At 36.9% G+C, this 22567-nt stretch overlaps 1 protein-coding gene across 1 annotated transcript in view; it reads right to left on the bottom strand.

Annotated features, from left to right (window-relative positions):
* The window catches only part of LOC149549432 (heavy metal-associated isoprenylated plant protein 8-like), a 178540-nt gene extending 158351 nt beyond the window's left edge, over nucleotides 1-20189 (bottom strand). Inside the window, exon 1 of the mRNA XM_089794315.1 lies at nucleotides 20015-20189. Within this exon, the coding sequence (XP_089650441.1) occupies nucleotides 20015-20189 (175 nt within the window). The remainder of the gene's footprint in view (nucleotides 1-20014) is intronic.
* Between the last annotated feature and the right edge of the window lie 2378 nt (nucleotides 20190-22567).

The raw sequence follows: 22567 nt of genomic DNA, 5'->3' as shown, positions 1-22567 counted from the left end.
GGAGTTGAGCCAGTTTCGAGAGCACCATATAGGATGACTACTCATGAGCTTAGTGAGCTAAAGGCTCAGTTGGAGGAACTCTTGGAGAAGGGGCATATACGACCTAGTGTGTCACCTTGGGGTGCACCAGTGATTTTCGTCAAGAAGGATGGATCACTTAGGTTGTGTATCGATTATCGGCAATTGAACAAGGTGACCATCAAGAACCGATATCCTCTTCCCAGAATCAATGATCTCTTTGACCAGTTGCAGGGTGCTCGAGTGTTTTCAAAGATTGATCTAAAGTCGGGTTACCATCAGTTGAGGATTGTGGATAGTGATATCCCCAAGACAACTTTTTGTACTAGGTATGGCCACTACGAGTTCACCGTGGTACCTTTCGGCCTTACGAATGCTCCAGCTGTATTCATGAGCCTCATGAATGGAGTATTTCGTACATTTTTGGATAAGTTTGTGGTTTTGTTTCTTGATGACATTCTGATTTATTCTCATGATGAGAGAGAGCATGAAGAGCACTTGAGACAAGTATTGCAGAGGCTGAGAGAGAATTAGTTGTTTGGCAACTTGTCGAAGTGTGCATTCTTCAGACCCAAGATACACTATTTGGGTCATGTCATATCAGGTGATGGTGTCTCAGTAGACCCATCAAAGATCAGGGCTATCATGGATTGGCCAACACCCACCAGTGTTACCGAAGTGAAGAGCTTTATGGGGCTAGCAGGTTATTACCGACGCTTCATTTCAAGATTCTCTAGATTGGCACACCCCATCACTTCTCTTCAGAGAAAGGGGAAGAAATACGAGTGGACAAAGAAGTGTGGTAGAGCCTTTGAAGAGCTCAAGAGAGCCCTCACGAGTGCACCAATTCTTGCAGTACCAGATCCTGTTGCAGATTTTGTGGTGTGCACCGATGCATCTTTAGATGGTTTAGGAGAAGTCCTTATGCAGGAAGGACGACCTATTTCCTTTGAGTCTAGGAAGTTGAAGACTCATGAACTCAATTATCCTACTCATGACCTAGAACTAGCGGCAGTGGTTCATGCCTTGGTGAGATGGCGACATTTCCTTCTGGGTCATAGATTCGAGCTTCATTCCGATCACCAGAGCTTGCAGTACATATTTTCTCAGCCAAACCTTAATGCTAGGAAAAGAAGGTGGATGGAGTTCCTCTGTGAGTATGATTTTGATGTTCATTACATCAAGGGAAAGGAGAATGTGGTTGCAGATGCCTTAAGCAGAAGGCGCCATGAAATTTCATCTATGACTACTTGCACTGACTTGAGAGAGCGGATCTTGCAGCACTTACCAGCTGATGAGCTTTATGCAGAAGTAAGTCAGTTAGTACATTCTCAGAGACCCTTGGAAGGGAAGTTTGCAAAATATTCTTTGGATTCTGATGGACTTTTGCATCATAGGGGATGTATGTATGTACCTTCCATTGGAGGTTTGCGCGAGCTCATTGTACTTGAGGCTCACAGGGCACCTTATGCAGTGCACCCCAGTGTTAAGAAGTTACATGCAGATTTGAGGCAGTTGTATCATTGGCCAGGCATGAGAGTGCAGATTGCTAGCATAGTTGCGAGATGCCTTGAGTGCCAGAGGGTGAAGGCGGAGCACTGTCATCCTGGCGGGCTTCTCCAGCCACATGAGATTGCAGTATGGAAATGGGATACTATATCTATGGATTTTATTGTTGGTCTTCCTATGTCATCTCGTCGCCATGATGCCATTTTGGTGATAATTGACACATTGACCAAAGTTGCCCATTTCTCACCCGTGCGTACTACATTTACAACATGAGACATAGCTCAAGTGTTATTGCGGGACATTTTCAGACTTCATGGTGTTCCCCGTAAGATCATCTCTGATAGAGACTCTTTGTTCACTTCTTCATTTTGGAGAGAGTTACAGTCGACTTTGGGAACTAGGCTCAATTTTAGTACAGCATACCATCCTTAGACCGATGGCCAGACCGAGTGAGTGAATCAGGTTTTGGAGGACATGTTGCGTATGTACGTGATGGACCATAAGGTCAAATGGGAGGAATACTTTCATCTTGTCGAGTTTTCCTATAACAATGGGCATCATTCTTCCATAGGTATGCCGTCGTATGAGGCTTTTTACGGGAGACCATGCAGGACACCCTTGAGTTGGGATAGGATCGAGGATCGAGTATCTATTGGTCCCCAGTTAGTAAAGGAGATGGAGCTGCAGGTGACCCTGATTAGACAACGCCTGAAAGAGGCACATGATAGGCAGAAGAAGTATGCAGATGCGAAGAGGATAGATCGAGAGTATTAGGTTGGAGATAGAGTGTTCCTAAGGGTATGACCACACAAGAGTCCGATTCGTTTCAGGAAGGGCTCTAAGTTGGCACCTCGATTTTTTGGGCCATTCGAGATCCTTGAGAGGATAGGACCTGTTGCATACCGTTTAGCTTTGCCACCTAGCCTGTCACGCATCCACAATGTGTTTCATATTTCAGTACTTAGAGGAAACATTTATGATGAGTCTCATATTATAGATTGGGATGCTTTACAGGTGGATTCAGACGGACACCTAGCACTGGAACCTATCCGCATTATTGCCCGACGGACCCTAGCACTTCGAGGCCGAGAGCTAGACCAGGTTAGGGTCCAATGGGATTGTTACAATAAGGTCACAACTTCATGGGAGGATACAGTGCAGATGCAATCTCAGTACCCGTACCTTTTTGATGAACTCCAAGAGGAAGTTCATGCCTAGTGGGGGAGGATGTGAGGCCTTGCCCCAACCCATCGTAGCATAGTGATACATTACTCTTATTTTGTTATCCGTGACTCGAGATGTCGAGACATTATCTGATGCTTAGAACATATTTTATTATTTCATGTTGTCTGATGTTATTTCCAGATATATTTGATGATTGTCATTTAATGTTCATGTATATGTATGTTGACGGAATCAGTAGATGTAGGATTGAGATTTGATTTAAGATATTTCAAATGGTTAAGAATTATGAAAGGAGAAGAAGCTTTATTGATGTATGTTTTAAATTATGAAAATTTCTGATACATATACATTTATATACATGTGATTTTACGGGACTACTGATGTGTGCAATGAGTGTGCAGATATTTAGCCGAGAAACCCTACGGAGGAACAAAACTGATCTCCATGTGCTAAAATTTGGAAACCCTATTGTTTGTAATTATGTTCTTTCAGTGTCGCTTGACACTCGTAAAATGTTTATGTGCTTAATTTGCTAGTTAGAGTTGTTAGATGGACCTATTTTATCTCTAGATTTTATTTGACTCTAACCTCTTCCCTAAGGCTTTAAAACATGTTATTTTTCTAACCAATGGGTATGGGTATGGGTTAGGGGTCTTTTCCAACCCCTAAGCCCCTTTTTTTGACTTTTGAGGTCACTCAAAAGTCCCCTTTTTGCCTTTGTGCGAAAATTGCAAGTGGTTGTCATGAGTTGTCTTACCCCACCTCCTTTTAGGGTTTAACCATGGTGTAGGTTGAGTTAGGAGTTTCTAGAGTGGCTAGTGGGTGGAAATAGTTATTGCTCCTTTTGGGTGGTTGAGTTGGAGGCTTATTTAGAGGCCTTCCTTGGTCTAGTGGTGGGGGGTTGCCCAATCTCTACATTTAGAGAAGATTTCTTGAAGCTTGAAGGAAGGAGGGATACTCTACTCAAACTAGTTCATTGCCATTACCTCTTGGTGAAGGTAGGAAACTCCCATCTCCCTTATTCAATTTTTATGTTTTGTTTCATGTTCTTGTTACCTTGTTGTTTTACTGTTGTATGGTTGTGGGTATGTTGGGAAGATTTGTAAACCATGTCTTTTTGGTTGTTTTCTTTTCTTGTTTATGTTTGAAATTTTGAGTTTTCCTTGCATGGGTGTTTTGGTATTACTCACCCTAGGAGAGGGCAGAAGTGACCAATTTTGGGAGAGGTCTGTTTAGTTGGACTCCAACCTGTGTAGAGTCTCTTCTTAGGATGAGAAGAGGGATGAAGGGTAGGGTGTTATGGGCCCCTACCCGTCAGCACAAGCCTGGTATGAGTAGGGCAAGTTTAAATGGAAGAACGGAAGTTCTTGGTTATTGGCCCCGATTGGGCATCTGAATTGGTGTTGTGCTTGACTTCTCCAGTTGGAAGAATCCACCTCTCCCTAGTCTTGATTCATTGTGAATCTTATTGTGTAAACCATGTGTGATTATGCATGCTTGATGTTCTTTGATTCTGCTTGGTTGTCACCTGATCAGTTATTGGTATCCTCCATGGTTCTTGAAATGAGATTCAGAAAATATTACAAACTCCTTGATTTGATCATGAAGAAAATTTGATAAAATTGTTGAAAATAGGGATTGAGATCCTATTGTAAATTGTATTTTTAAACCTTATTGTATATGGCAACGAAGCCGGGTTCTCTTCCTGATTCTTTCTCGGCTGAGCCTTGAATCAGGTTTGCCAATAAAATTTGTGTTTTGAGCATAATTGTTGGGTATGTGATTAAATTTTGTAATAAATTATTTTGGATGGATGCACATCAAAAATTAGGATGAAATGGTGATAGTTTAGTATGTAAATTTTTTTTTCAGTTCTTTTATGTTCAAAATGAGAATAATGATTGAGGGAAGAAAACAATGGCTATGGTTGATTTATTGCAATTCAAGTTATTTAGGAGATCAAATTTACCATGCATTATTATGACCACCACCTTTGTGTAGTATAAGAACATCAAGGAAGAGAAGTCCTTTGCCTAAAATTTGGTTGTCTCATTGTCTTGGATAGAAACATCTCTCAAGAAATTAGAATGCTTGATGTTTGAGTGATAAACAAAAGTATTTCTCCAAACTAAGTTTGATATCATAGCAGAGATAGTATTCATAGAAATGATTATCCTTGTTGATTATTTCTATCATTTTGGTTCTAGTGTATAGTAGCTGTAAATGTACATTCAAATTTAAATTTGCATGAGAATACAATGCCAATCTTTGAGAAAGTGGTGCTTAAACTTCATAATGCATAGATTAAAAAAAAATTAAAAAAATTCAGATAGGTTCTTATCAAGCCTTATCATGGAATGTATGTCCATTGTATTAAGTTTATGTTGAATGATTAAGTGAATCACCATTTTAAAGACTATACTTAATTTATAAATATCTCAAAAATATACTTGCACTAACTTATCTTGAGTATTCTAGATTATAAAAGAAGAATCAAGTGAACAACATAAAATGAATAGGAGCAAGAAATAACTTGCTGTAGGTGTTCATTTATCTCTCTGGAAAATGTATGAGAGAACCAAAATATGAAACTGTCTATTATAGTTCAATAATAAATTCACAGGGAATATTCCCTTTGATCTCTTTAAAAAAAAAAATTAAAATATAAAATACATTCTAATTTGAATAACTTTTAAATTTGTTATGAGTATTTTTATCCTACCTACCTAATAAACTTTATTGTCTTTTCTTCATTTATTCTTCCCCCTTGTACGTCAACTTGAAAAGCAATTTAATGGAGTTTTTAAAAATATTTTATCTTTTAGCATGGGGTGGGGGTGACGTCACCCTGGCCACCCCCATGTCTCGTCCCCCCATACGATTGGAGCGTTTACCTTATGTGGTTGGGGCCTTTATTATTTGGCAAGACTTAATAAGTTTGCTGTCCTTTTGGTGGTCGACTCACCTTTTGGTGAGGTCAGCGGGGGTCTTTGGGGCAAAGCGTTGTCCCAAGGACAGCGCTTGGGAAGCGCACGTCCTTTGGGAAGCGCTGCCCAATGTGGAAGGTGGCTAGGGTAGATGTGACATGAGTCACATGTAGTTTTAGAATTTTTGAGGGTAGGGTGTAGGTGGCTTAGGGTAGGTTAGGTTAAGATTTAAGTTATTTGTCTTTTTATCTATTTTTTTTTTTTATATAGATTAGTATGTTTTAATAAGTTAGTATAAATGTTAGTTTAGAATAAGATGAATTAGTTAGTTTAGTTAATAATTTAGTTGTTTAGTTTTTTTTTGAGTAATGGTTATTAAAGTTAGAATAATATGTAATTAAGTTTAGAATTGTGGTTGGTTGGCTATATTAAAGTTAATTCGTTTTGTTTTTAGATTAATTTAGTTGTTTTTTTTTATTAATGTTAATTTATTTTAGTTTGAGATTTTTTTGTTTTAGTTTCGATTTAGATTTATGTAAAACGGAACATGGTATTTAAATTAAGTTAAATTTTGGTTAGATTTAAGTTAAATCTTAGATTTTAAAGATGTTCGTAGTAAATTGAATCTTGTTAATTTGGTTTTTAATAAATTGATTCATTAAAATAACTTTGTAAAAGATAGTTAGTATTAGATGTAAATATTAATGGGGTTAATTAAGATGGTTAGTCCCATGAATCATATTAGACTAATTAACAACCTGTTTAAATTAATGATCGATATCAACCTTATCTCAAAGTTTTAATATCTTAACGATGTAATCGCCCTCATGTTTATAACCTTAAGACGTAAAGTAAAGAACCTGTACTAAAACTATTATCAATCATTTCAAACCTAGGGCATGTTTAATTATTAATTCAAAAAAAAAAAATTGTGTGTGTGTTTTTGCCTTCAAGTTTTGGGCATGACAAAGTGGCACCGCTTCGACCCACTTGTTAAAGAATTCTATGGTAGTGATAATCTATTTATGTCCATTGGAGGAAGGTGGATGGATGGCTCATATGAAGTCAAAGCCCCACTGATAAAAAGGCCATGGTGTGGCCAAAGGGTTGAGCTCTCGGGATAGTGCATGAACAAGGTTACCATGGATTTGGCATTTTTTGCAAGTTTTAACATAGTTGATAGAATCCTTTTCCATGGTTGGCCAGAAATAACTCATCCTAAGAATCTTCTTTGCTAGTCTAAACCCACTGGAGTGTGACCCACAAATCCCTACGTCGACTTCCTGTAGAGTGACTCTAGACTCATCCTTTTCAAGACATCTAAACAAAGTATCATCAAGACCCTTCCTATATAGCATATTGGCCACCAAAGTGTAACGTGAGGCTTTTTGTATGAAATTTCATTTTTGGTTACATGAGAGGTTAGAAGGAATGGTGTTATCATGGCGGTAAGTGATGATGGGGTTATACCAAAGGGAATTGGGAGCATCTGAGTGGAAAATGATAAGGGAATTGGGTTGAATAAATGTGGGTTGAACCATCTCTTCTACTAAGAACCAATACTACTCATGTTTCTCTAGGAGTTGGAGCAAGGAGGCCAAGGTATCTATAGCATCTGTTAGTCTATTTTTATCTTTGGGAATTTTTTCAAAGATAATATGAACAAAACATGCATTGACGGTGTCGACCATAAGTTTTTAAGGCAATAAATTTTCATCTTTGGTCTAATAAGTGTTAGTGACTTGATTGATGATCAACTGGGAGTATCCATAGACCTCTAGTGCTATTAGTTTCGACTCTAAAGCTAGTTTGAGACCCAAGACCAAAGCTTCATATTTTACCATGTTGTTGGTGTAGGGGAAAAGTAGTTTGTAAGACTTAGGGATGGTAACATCTAGTGGTGTAATGAACAAAATATTACGCCTAATCCATGATGTTTGTAGGAACCATCTAAATAGAATTTCCATATTACTGGCTTTGTCTAAAGAATGTGCATGTCCGTAAAATCAGCTAGGATAGGATTTGAACTCTCTATAGGTGCCTCTACCAATTGATCGACAATGGCTTGTCCTTTTATTGCTTTCCTATCAATGTACTCAATGTCAAATTCACTTAGGATCATCACCCATTTGGCCAATCTACCTATTAATTCTATTTTGTTAAGAAGATATTTGAGGAGGTTGATTTTGGAGATGAGCTTAACTTTGTGTGTTAGAAGATAATGATGTAGCTTTTGGGAATCAAAAACTATGGCTAGATATGCCTTTTCAATAAAAGATTAATTAAGCTCATAATTAACCAAGGTACGACTGATGTACTAGATAGTCGGTTCCTTTCCTTGGTCATTTTCCCTTGCTAGGAGGGCTTTGATTGGTTTATCCATTAGAGAAATGTATAGTAACAAAGGTTTGTGTGATATTGGTGGTACTAACAAGAGCAGGTTCATCAAGAAATTTTTGAGTAACTCAAAAGCTTTCTAACACTAATCATCCCACTAAAAATTTATATCTTTGTGTAGTAAGTGGGTGAAAGGTATACACTTTTTTGCTAACTAAGAAATGAACTGACAAACTAATTGAAGCCTACCTTGAAGAGAACGTAATTGACTCAAGTTTTCTGAAGGTTGCATGCTAATTATGGCTTGGACCTTTTTAGGGTCAACTTCTATTCCTTTGGTCGAGATAATGTATCCTAGAAGCTTTCCTTATTTAAGGAAAAAAGTGCATTTCTCTAGATTGAGCTTAACTTTGAACACTTCTAGGTGGGTGAATATCTTGGCCAATATGGGGAGATGTTCTTCTCAACTATGGGATTTGGTGATGATGTCATCCACATAATCTTCCATAAAGATATGCATCATATCATGAAAGATAGTAGTCATGGCACGCTGATAGGTGGCCCCAACATTCTTTAGCCCAAAGGGCATCACATTCCAATAGAACATGCCCCACACACAAGTAAAGGTTGTTTTCTCTTGATCTTTTGGTGCTATCTTGATCTGATTATACCCTAAAAACCCATCCATGTGTGAAAACATGGAATGGCCTATTTTCAAGTCTACAATGGTGTTAATGTTGGGAAGAGGGAAGCCATCTTTGGGACATGCTTTATTTAAATCTCAAAAATCAATGCAGATGCATATGCTACCATTCTTCTTTGATATGGAAACAATGTTAGATATCCATGACATGTATGTCAAAGGTCAGATGAAATTGGTGCTGATTATCTTCTCTAGTTCTGCTTTGACTAGTAGAGCTATATGGGGATGCACCTTTCGAAGCTTTTGTTTTACTGGTTTGACCTTTGGAAAAATGTTGAGATGGTGGAGAATTAAACTTGGGTCTAATCGAGACATGTCTACGTAAGACCATGCAAAGTTTATCTATCTTTCTTCAAAGAAGAAAACAAATGCATTGCTTCCCTCTGTGTTTAGGGACTGTGCTAAATAAATGACCCTTTATTCTTGCTCTGTGCCAATATTGACTTGTTCTATTTGTTCAATCAAAATATAATATCTTTCCTCAAAGTATTCAGGTAAGATATCAATCACCCCATCCGTGGGTGCCACAGTTGGGTTTTTACTTTGGGATACGTCACCTCTATTTGTTTCCATTTTTCCTCAAGATCAACTACAACTTGGTAGTGATCATTAAGGCCATGAAATGATTGACCTATTCTAGCGTGATTGGGGTGATTCATATCAAACCCAACTATATGCATCTCTTTTATTCTTTGTTGAAGAGATGGTTCAACCGCGTTAAGGTAGACAAAAATTTGATGGTCAGTGTCAAAATGAGGAATGTGGTGAGGCTCAGTTGTATCCCAACTAACAAGTTCAAGAGGGACTAGGGAGAGTGGTTCACAATATGGAAAGGGTTCAACGGGGTTTAAAGACATGACTTCATTGGATGGCTCGTATGTTGTACTGGTTAGATCTATGACACGAGCTTCTTCTAGAGTATCAAGAAAAGTAGAGCTTGCAAGCAGCTTGTAGTAGTCATCTTCAACTTCTATTGGAAAAAAGTTAGTAAATAGGGTTTGAAACTGAAAACCTTTAGCATGTTCATCATCTTCGAAGTTTCTCTGTTGAACATCGACTCTTGGTAAAGTGGGTCTTGGACAAGAGATTGTTCCTTGTGCAGCTAAACTGTTAGATGTGGGTATGTGAACAACATCAAATTCTTTTTCATAGTGAGACTCCTTGGATAATGATTCAAATTCCCATTTAGTGGAATCATCATCATCTTTGTTATAGGTGGGATGTGAACCTGAGAGGGATAGATTTACATTTATGATGTCATTTGTTGTCTGTCTATTACCATCCTTTTGTTTAGGTACCCAAACCAAGGTGGAAGAGGAGGAATCACTATGCTTAGGACAATCTTTGGAAGAGATTTGTGTCTTTTCTTGGTCACCATACCCTATCCCTATTTTAGACTTATTGGACCTGAATTGTGCTATTAGAGATTCAACGATGCCTATCCCTTTCCCTAAGGGGCCATCTCCCATATAGCCCATTTTTTCTCATGAGATCAAAACCTTTTCCATGTAGGTGGGGGGAGATGTCAATGTTTCTTTGGCTAATTTATTCTACTAAACTTGGAGGTGTTCCACTTTCTTTGATAAAATGTGTGTGATAAGGCTTAGTGGTGGATGATGGTTTCCCATGAGATTTCAGAGAAAGTCGGGGATCAAATAAGGAGACTGAGTACTCGCCCACCGCTTTGCATTGTAATTTACACTTTCTATCAAATTCTTTCATCAATCTATCCATTTTTCCATAGTGTGACTATTTAGGGTCTTTGGATGATGGTGGTGGAGGAATGGAAGCACCTGAACAACCAACTTTCTACTTTCCTTTAATTGATGTTGATGAGTGGTTGTTATTTCAATCAATAGAGCATGAAGCATCTATAGCTATGGAATGGTTGATGTTATCTATCAGTGTGCCAGTTTCTTCCCTATTACAAGGGACAAAGGAATTACAATATTGAGCAAAATGTTGATATCTAGGTATTGTCACCTCTTGACCCATGTAAGGAAATCTAAGACACTAATAGTAGGTAGAGGGAATGGCCTACATGTCATGAATCCATGGTCTTCCCAATAGGATTTTATAAGTTAATTTTAGGTCTAAGACCTGACAAACAATTTCTTTCACAACTAGTCCTACTTTGATTGGCAGAATGACCATGCCTTTGGAGGATCTCTCGTCATCATTGTAGGCTTTGATGGTGATTTTATTTCTTGGGTCAACAACATCCTCTGAATACCCTAGGGATTTTACTAGATTGAGTGTGCAAATATTGAGGCCTACCCCACCATCAACCAATACTCTTTTAACTCAATTTCTGTGGATAAAAACTTCAATATGCAACAGAGAGTTTTGTGGCTGAATGATAGATGTGTCATCTTGGGTTGAAAAAGATACATAGTGAGGGGCAACTCAATTTTTGACCATGTTTTGAAATCTACTCACATCTAGGTCATTTGGCACTAAGGCTTTGGTGAGTATTTCTTTATGCTCTAGGGAGATTTGAAATAGTTCAAAGATGGAGATATGGGCTAGAGTCTTAAGTAATTGGTTGAACAAGTTGTACTTGGGCAAGGAGGAACTTGCAACTGCATGATCAAGATTTGTCATAAGTCCTGGTAAGATAACTTTAGAGGCTTGGCCTCGGGTAACGACGTTTGAGGATTATTTTTTGTTTTTATCCTTAACTATGATAACATTCATGAAATCATTAAAATTGGAGATCATTAATGGTGTTGTCATAATGATGTGCATAACTAACCTTAGTCTGATTATCTTTGGAGGATTCCCCCTTTTCATGGCTCATGAAAGGGTTCTTGAAGGCCATGTGGTCTTCATTATTGCTAAGGTTGTTCACTTCAATGACTCCATTATTGATTAATTGTTGTATTGCTCCCTTAAGGGAAAAAAAATTATTTGTTAGGTGTCCCCTACTTCGATGGTAGGAACAAACATGCTTGTCATTCCACCACTTTGGATTGACTTGGGGTTCATAGGGTTTGGCCTCAAGAAGTACAATGAGTTCATCAGCCAAGAGGGTTTGCAAGGCAATTTCATAAGACACCTTGACAGGAGTATACACCTTGGGTATATTGGATGATTGATATCTACATGGAGGAGGAGCTTGATTGTAAGAAACTTGTTGATTGGACATCAAGGGAGTTTCTGTATTATGTTGTCTTGTTGGGGTGTGTTGGAATTGGTATTGTTGATGACGGGATATGACTGATTAGATTGGTTTGAGGTTTGACATGGTTAGCTTTGACCATCCCATCATTAACAGTGTTCTTGTTGTTGTTTCTCAACCATGACTTTTGTTTATCGGTTGCCCGATTAGAGGAATTACAAGTCTATGTGGAGTTATTTGAAAAGCCCTTACCATCTTTTGATAGTTTAATGATGTCATTATTTAGTAAAGTCTCTTCTACCTTAACAACATTCTCTAAGGTCATTTTGAAATCTTTAGGCCCTTGGAGTTGGAGACAGTAATTCATCAGTTTGGAGAGACTATTACTAAAGATGTTAGTCTTCTCTTTGTTTGTTATGTCTCTATGATACATGGCGAATGTGTGTCTCCACCATTGTAGGAAGGTCTTAGGAAGGTCTTAAATGACTCGCCGGGGAGTTGTTTCATGTTGCATAAGTTAATCATTGTGACTTCTCTTTCGATATTGTAGGAATATTGGGAGATGAACATGGAAGCCAATTTGTCAAAGGTCTTGATATTGGAAGTTAGCTTGTAGAACCACTCCATGGCTTGCCCTCTAAGGCTCCTAGGAAACAGACACATGAGGTACATCGTGTCATGGAAAAATTCCATACTCAAGGTATAGAATTGTCTGAGGTGATCTTATGGATCTGATGTGCCAAAATATTTATCATATTTTGGCATTTGTACATTTTTTGGAAAAGGTGTGAAGATAATGTTCTTATCAAAAGGGAGAGGACACACCTTTTCAAGGCTAAATTACGTAGGTTGTGTTTTTTCCTCTCTTCATTCTTTTCATTTCCATTTGTAGGTCTTGTAATTTTTGTGTGACAAAATCTAGGGGTGACTCTTCTTTGTCTCATTTCAAGTTGGTCACATCAAAATTGGATGGTGATTTTGCATCTTGTTGTGCTAATGCTAGTATATAACGCTCCTTATATTTATCGAGTATCTTGTCCATGATGTCAACAAGTTTAGGATTTGTTGAAAATATTCAATTTTAGTTTCAATGCTCTTGCCATCCCATATGTTAGATGAACCAATTGTGGCTAAGGATTCTAAATTTTTATTGAACAAGGGTGACTTGTGAATAACTGCATTATGTGAGCAATCTATTGCTGTAGTAGGTTCAAGGATATTTAGAGGTTTTGAGCATTTGATGGTTCTGCTAGCTATTCTAGCACTCACTTGTATAGGCGATTATTTCAATTTTGTAGCAATACTAGTTTTATGTTGTGTCATGAAATTTGAATTAGATTCCTTTAGTTTTTAGGCATTTCCAAAATGTGAATGTTTCCATTGACTGCAATTTGTCTAGAGTAACAAGCTAGGTTGGCCAAGGTGTTTGCTAATGTCGATAGGATGAGTTTCATTTTCATGAAGTCAAGTACATGATAGATGCGTGTCTCCAAATATCTTTGGCTTGATGTGAAAAATGAAGAAATGATAATTGTTGGGTTGATAATGATGTTTGTAGCTCTGCTTGTTTCAAAAAGATGTTTTCGGTCAAATATGGAATTTCTCAGACTTTGTAAAACACCAGTGAGGAGATGGCATCTTCTTATATTTTCACTCAGATGTATCACAAGATTAGTCAAATGCACTATGTTACTAACCATATAAGCTTTTTAAATGCTTAGATGCGCTATTCTAATTGCCATTTGTGTTGTCTAATGTTTCAAATGCATTGTTTTACTATGTAAATGCATTGTTTAAAGGCTTAGATGTGCTATTTTGCAAGAACATGCATTATAAAATGGATCAAAAGTGTCATATGAGTGTTCAAATGCATTATTTTTTGTAGTATATGCACTACTTTAGGATTGTTCAGCAATGTTCTTGTTTTGGACTTGGTTTCTCAATGTTTAGTTTAAAGTTGCATCTTTTGAAAGGACAATGATCCATACTAGTGTTCCATATTAAATTTTTAAGACACACCCAAGAAAAATAGTAGTATAAACCAAAGTAAAATATAAAACTATACACACCTATAAAGTGAAAGGAAAGAGCTTCCTAACAAGGTTATCTAACTAGTGGGTCTTAGTGTTTGACCAACTATGTTCAAATCTACCTCTCTTGTGATAGAGAGCTTCCCACCAATGCTAAGGAGGTTTGGCACAACCCCTTATGGGACTATTGGAGGAAGGCTATGTTCTAAACATGGATGGCTTGCATTCAATTGGAAATACAAGATTGGGAGGCAATCCCTCTCACTGGCCCTGCTAAGGAAACTTGGTAGGTAGCCTTTCTATGGCTAGATAATCCTACCTAGTGAAAAGTAGGAAATGGAAATCACAAATAGGTTTGGGAATTCAATCACTTGAGAAGAATAAGAGCACATCCCTACTATTTTGGCTTCCCAAACACAACAGATACAAAGGTTTAATCACCAACCCTTATACTACTGAAGACAGAGGGGCTCCTAGTTAAGCTATGTGTGGATTCTTTCCTCGTTCAATTGTAACCAATCTTTACAAAAGGTTAGGCATTTTGATCAACTCAAAAGAGTTGAGAGCATAGGCCTACTTCTATTTTGGATCAACAAGATTGAATGCTTCTATTAAGCTATGTTTGGAATTTTGAAATGCCACACTTTATATTAACAAGAGTTGAGGTCCACTTACCTGATTCAGAGCTAGAAAAGGCTAGGTGCATTTAGGAGGGTCTTCATTCCTGTTGCACATTGTCTACAATCTGAGAGCTTTTCATTAACTCAGAAGAGACCTGTAAGTAAATGATATTCGAATATGGAAGTTAGATTTAGGAAACTATAATTTTTACCAGATGCAATACAAAAATACTCATATGTGTTACAGAAAGCTTTATATGCACTATTTAACCTATCAAATGCACTATAGCAACATCAAATGCATTGTAAAATACTTTATATGCACTTCAAAAATGATCAAATGCATTATAAAATTATTCAAAAGCACTGTAGGAAGCTGTAAACGCATTATAGAACTATTCAAATGCACTTTAGAAATATTAAATGCATTAAAACAAAGTTCAGAAGTGATAGAATATCTCTCGAAAGTATTAAAACAAAGCTCAAAAGCATCAGAAGATTCAAATCCAACCCTTAAGTATTTAGGAAAGACTTTGGGACTTTATTTTCGTTGACACGAAGCTTCTAGAATGCTATAGAACCTACAATCAATCATATCTACACAAGGAAATAGTGAAAAACATATATCTATACCAAAAAGATTAGACTAAAATATTTGGAGATAGAGAGGCTTTGAGCTCAAGCCCCATGGCGGGTGCCATTTTGTAAACAGTGTAAATGCGTATTCATGAAACTTTAATTTAGAATGCAAATAGACGAACAACGAACTAGACTAAACCCAAGAAATTTTTATCAAAATGTAAATTCTATGAGCATCTCATGTTTCCCTAACTAAAACTGCTAGGAAAGCTCTTAGACCAGCATCTCAGTGACAGTTCTAGAATAGGAGTATGCTTAGAATGCAGATCTACAAGAATGCATGCAAGATATATTACTATAATGCAAATTATAAATTATATGAAGATAACAACTCTTAAAATGCTATGAAAATGGCTATACAATGATCTAACATGTAATAAATGATGCTAAATGAGATGAAAGCAATGCTAAAATGCTATGAATTCACTAGAACGATAACACTAAAATGATAACTCAAAATGTGCCTATAATGCAGATGCCTAAAACTTGGGTCCCTTGGCTCTTGGATTTTCCTCCTATTTATAGGATTTCAAAAGGGGTTAGGGTAAGAATCAAGATTTTTACCTTTGACTAGTGGATGAAAGTGAAACTAAAAATATCTCATAAGAGACTAGGAGGAAGAATCCAACAGACTTGGTTTTGAGGATAATTGAGGATATTTCTAATTCTTTTAAAATGAAAAAGGGAGATTTTCAATTTTGTGAGGATAAATGATTTTTTTGGTTTAATAAATGTCTTATTTATTCTCAACACTTTGTCTTTTTCCTCCTCCTTTTTTGAATTTTATTTTATGAATTTGAATGGTTTCTCTCCTCTTTTAAAGTTGATTTACATCTTGTCAATTTGATAGATAATTAATGACCTAATGTGATTTTTGGTTTGAAAGTCTATTGTGTTTCTCCTGATTTTCTCTTTAATTTGCATTGATTGATTAGAATTGCGTGATTTAGGTCTTTGCTATTTTTTGTGTGTCTACAATTTCGTAATGTGAAAAACATGTGTGAAAAGGTTGAATTCATGTATTATTGGAGACAAGCCACTTTAAATATAATTTGTTGTTTTGTGTCACTTGACACTTGTGTTGTCCATGTGTTGATGACTTTTCATTTAGGGTTTTGGGAAAAAGTCACCTAACCTAAACCTAACCAAATGCAATACCCAAGTTGGCCCCTTATGGTAGAGTGTTAGGAGAAGTATCCATCAAGGGGAATTCGAATTCCAACTCCCTATTAACTTTTAGAGATCAAAATGTGGACCTAGGGGGTTATTTTGGTGAAAAATAAGTGCTCTCATGATAGAAATATGGGTTGGGGGTCTAAATTAAACCTTTAGTGGGCCTAAATGACCTTGGGAACCCTCCAAACAAGTCACTTTCAAACGAATTCAAAATTTGAGTTGTCACGTGAGTTTAGCCCAACTTTTTCCACTTTGTCAAAGTAGCAATTTTGAAGGGACAAGGGTGTAAGAGATAGTGGCTTGATGTTTTTTGCAAAAAAATATAGTGGGAGAGTCATTTTAGTGGACTTGGACAAACTAATAGAGTGTATACCCACTCTCTAACTTTAGAGACTCTAAGAATTCAGAAGTTGGGAGGGAACTCTTCTACAACCTTTCATATTCATTTTTGAAAAAGGATTCAAGGTTGGTTTCTTGTTGCCCATGTAGAATTTTTCTTCAAACTGTCATAATGGTGTTTCATTCATGAGCATGAAGGAGTGTGCTTGATTCATATTGTATGTAAATTGCATGGTGTTTTATTGTGATGTAGCATTTATGTAAATATTTGAATGGTGATTCATGTTGTGGAAAGATTGTGATGTTGTCGTGTTGAGATGAAATGTGTTGTTGCATTTTATTTTCTCTTGTTTCTCCATTTTATTGTGAGTGTTTTTATGGGTGTAAAGACTTCACACACCCTTTGGGAAGGGAAGAGAAGTCTTGGGTGAAGGGGTTAGTTGGGCTTGAAAATTTAGTTGAGAACCGTGGAGTATGGGCTCCATTGTATGCCATAATCACTCATATCTTGTGTTGGTGTTTGAAAACACTCAAGGGTTTTCAATTATCCCACTGAAAAAATAACATATCTAGGGGAAGCTAACTCCCATTTTCAACATGCCATTTCTGACAACAAGCCAACTATAAGGCATGACCTTTCTTCTACTTTAGGCTCTGCTAAACCTAGGCGGGTAGACCTCGGATTCAAATGATACCGTACCAATGCAAAAATATATCCCTAAATCTATTGAATAGATTTTACCCTTATTTTTCCTAATGACTCATGAAATGACACAGATCTATAGTAGCTAAATGCAAAGCTATGAATCTCATAAGCTGAGTGAGGGCATTACATTTAAGTCCTTCAACATGAAAGGTGAAAATAATTTTGATTAATAATGTTGATTTCAACAACCTCAGATATGCAACAGTAAGACTTTAATGATCCTGTAATTGATCGGTGCCTTTACCATTGGGAAAATCCATGAATCAAATGCATGCATATGGATATCTGATACTTATGTATATATTTAGATATATGATCTATCTATTTACCTCGTAAATAAACATCTGTGCTCAATCCAAACCTCATTCTTACATGATATCCTTCTCAACAAACCTGCAACCCTATTGATTCACTGGAGCATTTACATAACTACTTGAGTCATAAGCAACAATAAAATAACATACAACCTTAAGGGGTTGTAACTATGACCTAAGCTATTTGTTCAAAGATCATAAAACATTGAAAATTCACTGAGATGGAGACGAGAATCAAAATGAAACTAATAAAATCCTTTCTCCTTTGTATTATTTCCTTGAAATTATACAGTCAAATGCATGAAATTAAAACATGAAACAAACTAGCAGATCTGAACTTGCTATATTTATCTTCCTACTGTTGTTCATACAAGAGAAATTGCTAAAAAATATATGGTATCACAGTATGGGAACACATCAAAATTGGATCCAAAACTTGGTATCTCAGTAGTGATTGGTTTTTATCTAAAGACTGGAACCCTTACAATGAGGAAAAGAAAAGAAGATATAGGAGAAGAATTCATTCCCAGATCTGATATGAACATGACATATGTCCACTTGGAAAACCTTCTCAACAAATTAAAAACATCCTTCAAATCTCTCCCCTCAACTGGTGAATCAAATCTTCATCATTTGGCTTCCCCAAAAGCACAAAATATCTCAAATATTTGGAAAGAAGAATAACTGATTTTGATTCCTGAACTTTACTCAAGGTAAAAGTGAAAATCAGTTTAAAAATGACTCTTAAAAGCCAAGAAAATCCTTTAGAATCAATTTTCTTCACATCTATACTTCACCAAGCCTTCATACCTACCTTTTATCTGATCCTGATGCTTCATGATGAATTCTGCCCCTTTTATTGAGAATGCCCATGAAATAGCAAATCTACTTACAGAGCATACCAGTGAAGACTTGTGCATAATCTGACCTTAAAAATGGATAGTTCATTTTCTCCTGGTTCCAATAGTATACTGCACTACCTATTTTGGACGAAAAACACCCCCCTAGTAGCATTTTGAAAAATAGGCTCTTGGACTAAGAACAAAATATTAAAAATGAAATTTTTTAAAAATTATATAGTCTAAACTATATAAAAATTTAAAATCATTTAAATTTTTCATTTGTGCATTTGGAGCATCTTCTGAATTTTCACTTTGAATTTCAATTCTTTACTTATCCTTCCAATTTGAAAATGCCATATTTCTGAATTTGATTGGCTATGACCTTCTTGAAATCTTTGTAATTAATTAATAAATATATTAATTAATCCTTTAATTCCTCTTTCCTCGTTCACGTAGCAACGGAAGGCATTTATTTCTCCATTTACATTCATACATGAATGAGATATTAATATTTTATTAATATCCCATAAACCTTGTAGCCCGGGACCCTCAAATTTTTGCTCTACGACCTCATGCTGAACGCTACCCTTTATGTTCTTATGAGCACTCGTAAATTTGGACGCCTTTAAAATATTTTTTACACCTATATGCTGGATGTATCCTTGGAGATGTCTAAAATTTGGTTTACACTCTCACGACCTGAGCCGAGCAGTGTAAGGCTTTGGAATTTATCTTACGAGCATACGCTTAAAGCCTTTGCATAGCATCGGGGAGGCTTAACACTTCAACCTTTGCTCATATGCTTGAGCATAACCCCAGAGAAACTTTGAATTCATCTTATGCTCATACGTGCTGCTTGGTCTTATGTGTTGAACGTCAAAATATTAACCTTGACCTTGCGGGTACGACAGGCGAGCCCCTCCAGCATGCATTGGCTTTAGAAGCCATGTGTCCACAGACACTAACGATTGTGTCTTGGGTTATTTTTAAAACTGTTTTAAACTGTCATATCCACAATGTGGGATATTAAAATTTCATTGCATGCTAAATGCACCTCATTGTCTCATATGTGGACATCTTGCCATTTGTCATGGGTGTCTTTTGCTGTTATTGGATTCTGAGGAGAACCCTGTCATGACATGGAGATGCTTTTAAATGCATGAGCTACCCATTCACATGTGGAATGCTCTTGGAGAAGCTGTGGGCTTACTCTGCCTCCTATTTGCGTCCTCAACCTTTGACTAGCGGCTCCTTTTAGTCTGGCATGGGCGTATTCCACTTAATAGCAGAAGCTGGGGACTATTATTCTTCCTATTGACAAAATAAACTCACTCAAATCTGATGACTTGTTGGTCGATACTTGATGAGACTTTCCACTACTTCTACTAATGAATTCAACATCGCTAGCCTTTAGCTTTCCTGAAGAGGAATCAAAGATGATTTTGTTGGCTATCATATTCAGGAGAACTAAAATGTTGTCTAGATTTGCGTACTGCAAGAGATCTACAGCTATGTGTCTGGTCCCATTCTTTTAAAAAATGGTAGCACTAATCTTGGTGCCCTCCAAATTATCAAGAGTAAACCCATTGTAAGGAAGCACTCTAGCTTCCAAAAGGCCAACCCGGACAGCAGAGCTCCAAACAAAAAGGTGATCAGGTTTGAAGGCATTCAATCTCTCCACCCATTCATATGACTCATTTAGAAGCTTCTCGTCCCAACCCATCTTTCGAATGAATTGAAGGCTTGCCCTAATGTAGAACCTAGCATTGATTGACGTTCCATTTCTATTGTTGGCTCCATTTTAACATGCTTGCATAGGCTGCTTCCTTTGACTGGCAGCGAGTTTTTTTCCTCCATTGGGCACCCTGCTCCTAATGGGTGTCTTTCCTTGCTTTGGTGCCTTGGTCTCTTTATATCTTCAAAGGTGTCTGCTCTTCTGATTTGGTAGTTCACCCCTTTTTTGTTTGCTACGGCTTTGTCTACATGAGATCTCTGCCCTTCAAGCACTGACCAATCCAAAGCAGCTCCTTTGCTTCTTCTTCCACATTTTGGTATCTCCTTTTGTCATGCATGGATCTTTGTCTCTTGCCTTCAAATAGGCAGCTTGGGCCTTTGAAATTGCAAATTAATGCATCCTCTGCTTGATGTGTGGCCAAGACTCTCCTTTCATACTCGGATTCCTCTAGCGAAGTGGTGCCATTCTGAGATAATCAGAGAAAAAGAAAAACACATGACTACTTTTAGATAGGGTCTAGTTCACATGGCTCCTCACACAAAGGATAGACTTTGAAATTTTTTCTAATATCAAGTGGAAAGTCTGGACTCTCCTCGCTCATCCATTTCCCTCATTGTTAATCACTGAGCTAAGCAGTACGAAAGGAAGAATAGAAAAATGGAGGAGGCAAGTGAACAACAATAGAGTAAAAGTATGTGAAGACTACTCTTGAGGTTATAAATCTTCAATTTTAATTGTGGTATTTATAAATAGAGCTTGTGAATAGTGAATTAGCAGGATGAAGGCTCAAGCCCATGACATCACTCAGGGTACACTTCTCTAAAATCTCCATATCCTGATCTTTAAACAATAAAAGAGAAGCTAAACAAAGAAATTATTTTACTTCTCCCTTTTCTGTATTTTGAAATTAGTTCTTTAAGAGCAACGTCTTTTAGGGAAATTGTAGTCAAATTAGAGTACACAATTTCTTTTAAAATTTATGGGTCCCTGATAAAATATTCAATCTTGGTTTCCACAAAAAGGTTGTGACCCAATCCTTAAAGGATCCCCCTCAAAAAATAGTATTCAATTCTACATTTTCCTTGCAGAAAACTAGAATTGAACTTGTTCTACATTCAGATTCCATGCAAGTAAGTGCTCACTTACCCAACAGGCTATTGACAAAGAAAGATTTCCCTTGAGCACTAAAGTAAAATTCGGCTTCACTTTAAACACTAATGAATACTCAAGATCATCTATATTACCTTTGCATTGCGACATTTTAATAGATCAAAATCATCCTAACTCATTTTAGTCACTTTGAAAACTCCATGATGCCTTATCAACTAGATGGAATTAGTCGGGCCCCAAAGTGGGTCCGGCTAAAAAAACTTCATTTTCGAACAACTAACATGTCAAACTAATCCATTGATTGTCTGATACTGATTGGAATCAAGTTCGACAATCGATCAATCAATCAAAACTCATTTTACCAAGGATCTGCAAACTGTCAACTTTGTGCCAGGAGGTCCTTTGACTGGCCTTAAAAACTAATGTAAACACCCGACCGAGCTCTAAAGTCTGACCCACTAATTCTCTCTTTTGCATACTCTTATCTTGTAAAATCTCGTCTCATGAAAAATTCTTAGTCAAAAGATATTCGCTGTTAAAGTTGACCTTTTAGAACTTCCTGGAAGAAAACATGTCAAAAAACACTAAATTACGTTTGGAATCAGCTTTGAAAACTAGGCAAATGGACACGTGGGAAGACGAAAACTAGGGCATTGGTTCATTGTCATGAGAAGAGTATAAATCTAAGATTCAAGATCATGACAAATAACAAGACACAAATGGTGAATGGTCAAAGTGGGCTACTCATAATTGCTAACTGGAAACAATAGCAAAAAATCATTTTCTGAAAATAGAAATGACCTGGAAAAGTGTGCAAATGGATTCGTCATGACTTACAAACTGGCACACTTAAAAAAAAATTTAGAGTACAACACAGGGGTACAATCCATTTGATATTACCAATCACGGATCTCAAGTTATGACATCCCGAACAGGGGTACTGACAAATCTGTAAATGTTGACACCAGTAAAAAGATAGAAATCCCATTTGGAATTGCATTTGAAAATTGATCAAACGGATTCATCAAGAGTTTAAACTTGAAACATAACAAGTCTCTGACCTCTAAAATGTAACGTAAAAGGAATTTCATCATTTGGGTCAACCAGTCAAAAGTTATAGCACGTCAAACAGGGCTTCTCAGAATTATGAGCATTTCATATCAGCATGACATTGATAACTGACCAACTTTTAGGGATTCAAAACCTAGTCAAACGAACTTGAAACAACTCAAAATCTAAAAGATAGACTCTTAGGT

This window comes from Cupressus sempervirens, chromosome 7 (assembly GCF_028749045.1).
Source record: "Cupressus sempervirens isolate cs-2001-9-10 chromosome 7, ASM2874904v1, whole genome shotgun sequence".
NCBI lineage: Eukaryota > Viridiplantae > Streptophyta > Pinopsida > Cupressales > Cupressaceae > Cupressus > Cupressus sempervirens.
Note: the sequence above shows the minus strand (reverse complement) of the source record. Positions and strands in the feature narration are given on the sequence as shown.